General features: G+C 34.1%; 1 protein-coding gene across 1 annotated transcript in view; it reads right to left on the bottom strand.

The window, feature by feature from the left end:
* Window positions 1–139: 139 nt before the first annotated feature.
* Window positions 140–11,538, bottom strand: part of LOC112512685 (3-ketoacyl-CoA thiolase 2, peroxisomal-like) — a 12,691-nt gene continuing 1,292 nt past the window's right edge. The window contains exons 2-14 of the mRNA XM_025118773.1: window positions 8,630–8,706; window positions 8,433–8,517; window positions 7,228–7,354; window positions 6,183–6,281; window positions 5,526–5,593; window positions 5,065–5,172; window positions 4,535–4,612; window positions 4,066–4,198; window positions 3,431–3,527; window positions 2,672–2,795; window positions 1,693–1,801; window positions 1,506–1,589; window positions 140–609 (exon numbers count right to left, since the gene is read on the bottom strand). Of these exons, the coding sequence (XP_024974541.1) occupies window positions 566–609; window positions 1,506–1,589; window positions 1,693–1,801; window positions 2,672–2,795; window positions 3,431–3,527; window positions 4,066–4,198; window positions 4,535–4,612; window positions 5,065–5,172; window positions 5,526–5,593; window positions 6,183–6,281; window positions 7,228–7,354; window positions 8,433–8,517; window positions 8,630–8,706 (1,233 nt within the window). The 3' untranslated portion in view covers window positions 140–565. The remainder of the gene's footprint in view (window positions 610–1,505; window positions 1,590–1,692; window positions 1,802–2,671; window positions 2,796–3,430; window positions 3,528–4,065; window positions 4,199–4,534; window positions 4,613–5,064; window positions 5,173–5,525; window positions 5,594–6,182; window positions 6,282–7,227; window positions 7,355–8,432; window positions 8,518–8,629; window positions 8,707–11,538) is intronic.

The following is an 11,538-nucleotide window of genomic DNA, read 5'->3' as shown; positions in this document are numbered from 1 at the left end:
CACAATGTATTTGTTTAATGTGTTCGGTTCACAATATGAAACTTTTTTACGCACATTTTTTTTGTTTCACAAACACACCTAAAAGAATCACATTGTGAATCGAGTACGTGTGAAATAAGTACATTATGAAACAAATATATATTAATCAATACATTAAATTCTAGCCATAGATAAAAAAGAAACATATTAAATACGACATTATGCATCCATTCTCAGAGATTTAGAGAGTTCTCAAAGCCCCCTGTTTTGTATTAAGCTGATTATTTTGTGCCTCATCATGGATTTTTTTTTGGATTCGCCTCTGACTCTGTCTATCATCTTCATCTTGAATTCGAGTACGTATGATCAAATATTTAGAATATTTTTGGTTCAAACATACGACGGTGAACATCATGAATTTGTATTACAACATGGTTTATAAGTTATAACACCATGCTAAAAATTATATTGAGAATTACTTCCAAACCGCAAGAAGTTTCTACGTCTCAAACTGTTATGAAAAGGTCCAATACGTTCGGCATAGCTCCTACTTTTTGGTTACCCGAGTGTTGTATACGCCATCCACTCAATCCCCTCTTTCAAACACTGCTGCAGCCCCCATACCGGAACCTATAACATTGATATGCTTCAATATTCATGGTTGGTAAACTAGCTGATAAACTAATTATATTTGATAAAAAACTAGCAGATAAGTTAGATCTCAATGTTGCCTAAATGAACATGTCGAAAACTTAATTGGGAAAATACAACGGGCATAATCTTAGAGATTACTGAAACGCTACTTGAAGTAGTTTTTTTCAAAAAAACTAGCTTAGATTGTTTCCAACGGTTTCTCGATAATTTCTCCAAAATAGAGAAGGCAACGTCAAAATATCCAAAAAAGAAATTGCGTTCCAACTTCAACAGTTTTTCTATTTTGAAAATTCCAACATTAATTATATTATTAAAATATTCAATGATATAAAGAAACTACTTCTCTCCCTTTGGAGAAGTTGTCGGAGGGTCTTCATATCGGTAGACTTTTTCCATCTCTCTCATACTCTCTCCATCCGGAGAAGTTGTTAAAAACTCTAAAATCTCATTTTTCTACATTTTGGAGAAAAGTCGTTGGAGATGCTCTTATAAGCTAGTTTTTGGCTAACTAAACATGTGTTTTTCGATAATCTCAAAAAATAAGTTAACTTATGGTTGTCAAACAACACCTTGTACTAGGTTGTACATGTGTCAAGGCAATGGCAAGAGCTTTTACCAGTCGGGGATGCACACGTGTGACGGTGTGAGTGGATAAAAATCACCTATCCCAAATTTTCATGTCCCATTCATATCCACCAATCATATGATTAGATGTAAGGAGAGAGAATGTAAACATGAATTTAAATAAATTTAAAATAAATGAAAATCTGATGTGTCTCAATTTCATTAGTGGGACAGGAATGAGACGTGTGATTTTGAGATAGGTGATTTCTATCCGGTGTGAGTAGGGACAGTAATAGAGTAAGACGAACCTATGCACATGGAAACAACACCGAAACGACTATCTTTCCCACGCCGCTTCATCTCGTGAAGTAAAGTAGCGACACAACGAGCTCCTGAGATTTGAAAAGTCACAGGTCCGTGAATGAACGAAGATAGAAAGTAGAACCGATTACTTCTGAATACGAAAAGGGTAGTTTCGGAATATACTAAAGTTACCTGTAGATCCCAATGGATGCCCAATAGCCATGGCTCCTCCATTAACATTAACATTTTGAGGATCAAGTTGTAGCTTCTTGCAGCAATATACAAATTGGGATGCAAAAGCCTATATAACATTTTAAGTGAACAAAGGGTTATTGGCTTAGCGGTACCCAGATTACCGTTAAAACCCAGATTTCCAAAAAATTAAAGGGTTCAAACTTCACCAAATGTGAAGAATGTGTGTGAGTATTTGTCTTATACAAGGGCAGCCCTATTAAGCGCTGATGGGGTCCCATGTACCTGTTCAACTTATTTTTGTAAGTAGAATTTTGTTCGAGATATAAAATGTGAACCCGTTAAACTTTGAGCTGTGCCCCAAGATATTAGAAGATCCCTCAAACTCAACCCAAAGGACCGTAATACGTCCCTCGAGATCCACCAAAAACCCGTAAAGCGTCCCTCGAAATCGATTAAAAAACTTAATTTTTTTAAAGGTGGAATTCACCTAAAAACACAATGGACTACTTTGTGGGCCGTTGTTCCACCTTAAAGGTGCACCTGCTTGGCAAAAATTCTGGATCCGCCACAGGCCGTATATAAATATCAGTGTTTGTTCATATAAGAATGCTAAATATTGTGAGAAGATAAGAAAAAAAGATTCATATGCGAATCATTGAGAAAATCCATTTGAAGATGTATATATGAGTCCATATGAATAATCTATAACATCAGTTCCCATCAAATATATTTTTTTTGGATTTTTATAATGATTCATAAATGCATTTTCTTATAACATTCCCTTATTACATTCTCACGATATTTAACCTTTCTTATTTGAACCAACCCCATAAACATTATATACTTAAAAAAACCGCATTGAAGTAATATAAAAACCAACTTTACGAGGCAGATAGATGATTTCAACTCCGAATTAGCAAAAATGAAATCAAAATCGTTGTAAATTTTGAAGGATATGGTAAGCGAAACCCGATACCTCATTTATTTCAAAAAGATCGATGTTATCAAGCTCGAGACCTGCCGACTTCACGGCAATCGGAATGGCAACAGCAGGACCTATGCCCATAACAGAAGGATCCACACCAACAACCTCAAAACTCCTGTATGAATTATTATTGTAAATGTACACATAGCAAGAACCATATATGATCCAAGAAACACTTTTAGAAATAAGTAATCATTATACTTTTTAATTAACTAAATGATAATTTTACCCTTCTCTCATTTCATCTTTAAGAATAGAATTGGAAAACAGACACTTGCTTTTGAAAGTGGACTATTATTTTGGAACAAACTAAAATAGAAATATGGACCATTATTTTAGGATGAAGGGGGTGTCAGGAATTGAAATCTGGAGACGATTCGATGACCGGATAATCTTGTTGGATCGTGAGAGTTCACTTTCCAAATACAATAATTCCTCCCTTATAGCCTTGGGGTATCACAAATTTCGTATTGGGATAATCCAGGAGAAACTCTTATCTCAAAGGCTGTGAGATAGACCCACAAGGGGGCGCGACCCTTGACCCCCACCTTACGGCAATCTAAGGTGATGAAGACAACATTTGTGAGTGTGCACTCGGCACCTCCTAACTCACTTATGTGTGCCTTATCGCCTAATCGATCTTTTACATAAATCAAAATCACACTAAAATAATTGACGACATTGAAATAACCAACAGGGAGTATAAAAAGTCAACTGAACTACTTTTGAGCTTCAAAAGATCAAACATACCTGAATACACCAAGAATTGGAAGACCCTTCTTTAGAGCCAAACTTCTTTTCATGAGGAGGACTGCAGCAGCACCATCGGTAACTTGACTTGAAGTCCCTACTCGAAAAATTTAACATTAAGGTTTTATGAGGCAAATTTTTTGAACTAGTAAAATGATAGTAATCATTCAGGACCTTTTTGGTTTGACGTAATGTTTTTGAGAGATTTTGATTTCATGAAAGGATTAAAAAATATTTTTTGATTAACCTGGATATTTAACCCGCTATGTGAGCCGACTAATCCCAGGGCAACCACCTGCTTTGCAGATAGCCCGGAGTCACCGCATTTGACCCTAAACTCTAAACCCTAAACCCTTAAAAAATATTTGGTGTGTGGTTTGCAGGATTTCAAATGGAAGTGGTTTTTAACATATTTTAAAACATTATTACAAACAAATCCCATTAGACCTTATGAAATACCAACTATCCTCATGGGATTTCTAAATCCTATGTTTGTGGGATTTCTTTAAAATCCCGGGTTTTCCTTTAAACCTAACACAGGATTGGAATGAAATCCAATTTAAAATCCGAGCAAATCATGCAAACCAAACATACCCTTGGTTTTTTCTTGTATGTATATATCTAACCATATATACCTGCTGTTGTTGTACCATCCTTTTTGAATGCTGGCTTCAGTTTTGCTAGATCAGCCATGTTTGTGTTTGGCCTAATACCATCGTCTACAGATATCGTAACCGGCTTTTCCTCTCCGGTTTTAGGGTCCACAATCTACGAAAGAAATCCACGTGGCTTTTCAAGGTCAAAATTGACTAATATCAAATTCAGGATTGATGTGAATTATCTTAATATACTATGAGAAAATTTTGATAATTGCATCAAATGTAATACTTTCTACCATCCCAAAATAAACATCCACGATGAAAAAGACACAATTTTAGAAATGTGTAACTATTACACTTTATAATTAACCGAATGACAATTTTACTCTTAATGATAGGGACAATAATTAATTTCTCTGTCTCATAATCAAAGGTAGAACTTGAAAGTAGCAGCTTGCTTCAATATATGCTGTAATGGATTGACCGAAAAAGTTAAAATATTTACCTTCGTATGAACAGGAACAATCTCGTCTCTGAACTTCCCAGATGAAGTTGCTATAGCAGCACGCTTATGAGATTCGACCTATTAAAAACATGGATCTTATAGGGTTAAAATCACACTGATTACCACCACAAATTATGCAAAAAAGAAAACAAACCAAAGGTCATTGCCCAACAGTACCCGGTTACCGGTAGATCCCAACCTCTCTGGAGGTCATGGGTTCAGGTCTAGCCAAAGGTTGCTGGCCAAGTGTCGTCGCCCACACACCACTAGTCTCCTTTACGTGTATGATCACATGTAATAAGGGTGTTTTCATTGTGAATTGTCACAAGTGATAGGTATTCTCGTGTTTTCATAGTGAATTGTCACAAGTGATAAGGGTATTCTCGTGTTTTCATAAAATGGATGTGTTCCTGTTTGAACCTCCACCTCCACCTTCTATATATATATAGATAGATAGATAGATAGATATAGACACAGACTTCAAGAAAAAGAGAAAGCAAGTTAATTGGGTCTTAAAAGCCAAAACTCACTGCAGCCCGATCTTGTTCTTGCCTTGTGACACCAAAACGCTGGGCCACATTTTCAGATGTGATTCCCATAGGAAGAAGGCAGTCTCTAGCTTGTGCAAATTTATCCACCTGTTAACATATTAGTACCTAGTTATAGAACAATTCCTCAAAAAATCTGTTCTAAGGGCATGTTTGGTTTGCAGGATTTGGAGGGATTTGGAATTGAATTCTATTCAAGTCCCAAGTTTGGTTTAAACAAAAGTCTGGAACTGAAATCCCACAAACATTGGATTTGAAAATCTCACAAGATAGTTATAATGGTATTTCATGGATTTCATACGATTTGTTTGTGATCATGTTTTAAAATATGTTAAAAACATTCATTTTTCCAAATTCTTCCGAGATTTCCAAATCCCTAGAAAACAGTCAAACCAAACGGACCCAAATTCTAAAAAAAATACAAGACTGGAATTGAAACTGACTTTTGGGTTGACTTTGGAAATAGGTCCAATTGAGTCGATACTCATTGATTCTACTCCAGCACCAATGCCTACATGAAGAGGTTATAACATAAATGAGGATGTGCAAGGGTGCCTTTGATGGTTATTTTTCTGTATATAAATCAAGGGTTGGGTCCTAGTGAGAACAACCTCTTTCTCATGTAAAGATGCACAAAATACCTCAGCTCGAAATGCAGCCTAGACCCCTGGTCCCGACCTCAAAGGCTAATCAGACCAACTTTTTATGAGAAGGCCGGGTCTGAAAAGCCTGATAGGGACTTCTTTCAACCCCAAAACCCGACCAGGTCTGAAAAAGACCGAGCCTTGTGCATCTATATTCGTGTGAAGGTGAGAGAATGTGAACCCCTTTATATCGTGTGAATGTTTGTCGTGGGACCTCTGAAGGTACCTTTATACAACCTTCACACAATATATTGTAACCTTCCAATGCACAGTTTCAGGTCATGTGAAGGTTGTAATCTTCATAGAGTATACCGTAACATTCACACAGAATGAAAATACCTTCATCGTTTCTCTACTTCTCACAAAAATGAAGAAAAAAAACTCACATGATCCCGACTATATAAATCTAAAACTCAACCAATAAGTAGATTATAACAATGTTGCTGATTGCTTTACCTATATCATAAAATCCTGCTTTTATGTAAGCAGCTACATCAGCAACTGCCTGTAGGCCAGATGAACATTGTCTGTTCACTGTTCTGATGGGCACCGTATCTGAAACAAAACTCGAATTTTATCGACTCTAAACAGAAAAAAATATTAATTAATAAAGATATTGTAAGAACATGTGGAACCCCCCAGATTTACTCTCCCAAAGAGCTCTTAATGAGAAATGAGAGATTTCGACATATATAGAGGATAAATGTCCAAGTCTAGCTGATGCAAAGATTCTAATACCCCCTCCAACAAACAGTAGACGGGCCCAGATTGTCCTTGAGTGTAAATTGCTCGTCTTTGATACCATGTAAGAATATGTGAAACGCAAATTTAAACTCCAAAAGAGCCCTTAAAAGAGCCCTTAAGGAAAGAAGAAAGGTTCCAACATATATAGAAGAGAATTGATCCAACATAGGCTAGAAGGGCACAAGTTATCCTTAAGTGTCAAAGAGTCGAGAGGGGGCTAGACGAGAACATATTACCCTAGAGTAGTAGACCTTACAGGCTAGACGGGCACAAATTGTCCTCGAGTGTTGAGAGGGGGCTAGACGGTTAAGAGAGCTAGACAAGAACAAATTGCCCTAGGGTACCCTCTTGTCTTTGATACCATGTAAGAATATGTAGAACCCTCATATGTAATCTCCAAAAGAGCTCTTAAGGAGAGAAGAGAGGTTCCAACATATATATATATATAGAGAGAGAGAGAGAGAGAGAGAATAAATGATCCAAGTCTAGCCAATGTGAGACTTCAATACGCTCCCTCCAATGGAGGCTAGATGGGCACATATTGTCCTCGAATGTTGAGAGGGGGATAGACGAATGAGAGGACTAGACGAGAACAGATTTCCCTGTAGCAGTAGACCTTAACTCTGATACCATGAAAGAATACGTGGAATCCCAGATTTACTCTCCAAAAGATCCCTTAAGCAGAGAAGAAAGTTTCCAACAAATATAGAGGAGAAATAGTCAAACTAAAATATATGAGAACATTCAAACAGGATACCTGGGAAACCAGCATATATTGCAGCCATTCGGCATTCAATTCCCCTTTGAGAACCTGGTGCAAGAACTGTACCAACAACTATATCTCCTACCTCCCTGGGATTCACATTTGTCTTCTCAATCACGGCCTAAACAACCATTATTACATGAAAGAAGATAAATTAAAACCTTGTAATTAGCCATAAAGATATTAAAGTTAAAGCAAGATAAAAACATTTTGACTTTTGGGAGGTCAAACATATTTACTAAAAGTCAAGATTTATGTAAATTTTGTTACAAATGGATCACCAAGAGTTTTTTGTTTTGTACTTTCGTTATGATTAACCAATATCGCAAGAAAAAGATAGGTTTAGCTTCAACACTTGGGTTGTGGTGCACTAGGGGATATAGTGGAAATATCATCTTCCCATCCTGTCATGGCGCTGCCAAAAGCCTCGTGGCCATGGAGGTTCACCTACGATGACTCTGGGCCATTCGTGGTTGCCCGGTTAATAGTCGTTGCGTGTAAGCTGGCCGGTTACCCGTGGTTACTCCCAAAAAGAAATTGACTTATGAGACCAAACCAAACCAAACCAAACAAACTAGTAGATCCCACATAGATGTAGTCTTGGGGGGCTAAGATGCACGAAGACTTGCCTCTACTCTAAAGGGTAGAGAGGTTGTTTCCGTGAAGACACCACCGGCTTGCAAATGAGATAAGACATGATTTCTAATTCAATATTAGAGTAAAAAATTACAAGTTGATCATCCAACAGTTTGCTATTTCAATTTCTGTCAAAAAATTCGTCGTAGGCATCATTTTCTAGATTCGCATGAATTTAAAGTTGAAAATTAATCTATTTGGTTACCTCATATATCAAACTACATCTCATCTCCCTCTCCATTATAGCTCTTTAAGCCCTGTGTAGATTAAGTTGTTTAAATAAATAAATTTGTGTCTCTTAAGGGATATGAGACATGGGTTTGAGGGACACAAAAAGAGGGTAGGATTATTTCTAGGCATTTGTGGTATTAATTTGTTTGAGGTAGCTTAATAGGGGCAAGTGAGGGGTCATGGCTTATTCCATATAACCGTTTTGGCCTAATGGCTTCACGATTAAACCATAAAGAAACACTCACGTATCGCTCAGCAAATATTAAACTCATTAAGCTGTAAGTAAACAGCCTTTAAAAGATGTTGCAATAAACCAAAATGACATATCTAACCTTTAGAACAGTTGATAGTAAATCATCAGGAAGAGTATCCTTAAAACCACCACGCTTTGATTTGCAATGAGCGGTACGGTAGGCACTGTTTGAGCACAAAGTCACGTAAATGAACACGGCACAAAGTATACATTTACGTATAATTCAGTTTTTTTGCATAAGAGAATGTTTCGTAAGTCGAAAAAAGCGAAACTTACGCAACAATGACAACATCATCTCCAGAAGCAGGTGTCCTGTGATAAGTAGAACTCTCCCCAGCTAAACAACTTGAGGCCTAGTTGAAGACAATGAGAGAAGATATCAGTCACAATGTTTACAAACCCAAGTCATTAATCTTAATTAACCTTGAAAACACAATTTAAAATTCTCATTTAAAAGAAATAACCCAACAATATAACACTTTAATCTATAAGAATAGTTCGATAACTCATCCACAAATCTTTCTCTTCAGTATTAAGTTTTAAAATTTTCTTTAAATTTGGAGATTTTTACATTCTCTTCCTTCATTTCTCTATTTAGCATACATCTAGGCCCTATTGGGGCACCCTGTCCTGTGGGCCAATGCGAATAAGCTTGGGCTTTCTTAACGTGGCTCATTTGACGACTTAGTTCATGGATGTCACGAGTCCATTGGCATAGAATATGAAATCTTTTCCACGTAAGTTGGTTGTACAAAGCTTGTTTGTTCATATAGGTAGTGTGATTTGAGGATCTTTTGTTTGCTCCACAAGGTAGCCAGAGCCAGCCATTTTTTTACAAAATAGGCTGACCTAGTAGATAAATCAGGAATACAGAAACAAAAACGGCAACTTTAACTGTAACTTTATAAGGGGTGCTCAAGAAACCGATCAACCTGACCAACCGGCCAACCAAACCCGATAAAAATCAACCTAAGGTAGCCCACCATATAATCGATACAAGATTAAAGCAAATCGAATCTATTGGGTTGAAACTGGATTAGGCCCAAAGTAACCCAACCAATCCGATAAAAGTTTTAGCGGCTTCTCTAAAACTATTTGTATTTCTCTTTAGTATGTAATTAGAAAGTTATATATGGTACCTGAATATTTAATAAACTCGTATATTCTATTGAATGATTGATCGTATTTCAAAAGAAGTCCTTTATGTTTATGTTTTCAATGTTGATTTTACTTTGTGTAAACACAACCAGATCAATACAAATGAGTTGGGTTGAAAATTTTCAAACCGTCAACATCATGTTAGGTTGTTCAAATGTCTTTAACCCGATAAACTCAACTCATAAGCATCCTAGTCGTAAGATCGAAAACTCATAGGAATCCTTTTCCCCCATTTTTTGTGGAAAAGAAGAAAGTAATTATGAAAAGAGAAATGCATGTTATCCCTACATGATTTGTCTATGAAGGAATAATAATGATGTTGATATGTGCAATTATGATTTATAGCTATAATATATATCCGTACTTAAAAATAAAATAAAATGTTCATCTAACATGTTTAATACCAGTAATGGTACCTAAAATATAAAAGCATGCACATGTGCACACGATACCCCCAAATGGTGTCTTTTATGAACAAAATGGTATTTTCACGTTTTACAAATATGAAATTGGTTTAATGATATTTGTATTTGTCAAATTCAAAATCAATATTTTAATAATAATAAAAAGGTAAAATATATGAAAATTTGATAAAGTTTAGTTTAATTCTTATTTAATATAACAAATAGTTTTTTTTTTCTTTCAATCGATATAACAAAGTTTTTAAATTTGTTATTTTATACCCATATTGACCTTTATATGTTAATCGATCTTAAGACATTTGATAACGTGAATACTTGTTTACGAAATGGTTATAACGAGGTGGACAATAAACTTTGACATCCTTTCAAATGTTATAATATCAGTAAGTTATCCATATACACACAAACACACACGCATATTATATATATACACACGTTAAAATCATATAAAAATTATTTAGAAATTAAAAACGTGAAAACTAATTTATATGTATTGTTTTATTGATTAAACAACACATGTAAGAATATACAGTGTTATTTTATATATAAAACATCTAAAAAAACTGAACTATATTCATAATGTGAAACAAAGAACAAAACATATAAAACTATTATGAATTATATTTAAACAAACTGACTTTTAAACAATTTTTTATATGATTTGTGGTATGTAAAAAAGAAGTGAAATTCTAGTATGATCCATAGTGGGTGGTGGGTCTCAGTGGAGTATGATGGCCGGGTCAAGAGAACGAAAGTGGAAAAAAAAGCAATTTTTAGCACTACTTTTTTGATATTTAATAATAATTTTTTTGTTATTTTATTAAAACATAAAAATTATAATATGTATTCATTATTATAGTTTTAAAATGATATGTTGATTTATACTATATTATAAATTAATTGACAAAAAAAATTAAAATATTTTTTTATGTATAATATACTGTATTGATGTATATTACTTAAAATTCAATATTACAAGTAGAATGTGCATTAATGCACCTTATTAAAACTCTATGTTTAAATTTGTGTAACTAACTGTAGATTAGCATAATCAAATACATAGTACACATCATTTTAAATATAAAAAATAAAATATAATTAAAATAATCATTGACTTAATTATTATCTTAAAAAATTATTTTATTAAACCAAAAATAAATTAGTTCGTTTTTAAATTTCAATTAAATTTTAATAAAAATTGAATTAAATAAATTACATAAAAACGATAACTTTTAAATAGTTAATTTGATACTAATATCATTTATCTTTTTTGAAAATTTTATAATATTTTCAAATTTATATTTCATTCAAAAATAAAAACATTTTCTTTTTGTCAAAACTACATAAAATCGTATTATATCGATAAAGCCGAAATATAAAATGAAACATTAAAGCAAGATATATCTCACTGTATTGCGCGAATACCCTTCTAGTATATGTAAAATCATTAACCTTTTCGAGACATTTGAAATTTAAATCTTAACAAAAAATGAAAAAATTGTATTTATTTTTTGTATATAAAATAATATATTTAAAAAAAATATTTTATATTATAAAACTTGTTAAAATTAAAGTAACAATTTTTTATAAGGAAATATTATATCA

This window comes from Cynara cardunculus (genome assembly GCF_001531365.2).
Source record: "Cynara cardunculus var. scolymus isolate 2C chromosome LG 5, CcrdV1, whole genome shotgun sequence".
Taxonomy (NCBI): domain Eukaryota; kingdom Viridiplantae; phylum Streptophyta; class Magnoliopsida; order Asterales; family Asteraceae; genus Cynara; species Cynara cardunculus.
The sequence above is the reverse complement of the archived record's forward strand: the minus strand, read 5'-3'. Positions and strand labels throughout refer to the sequence as shown.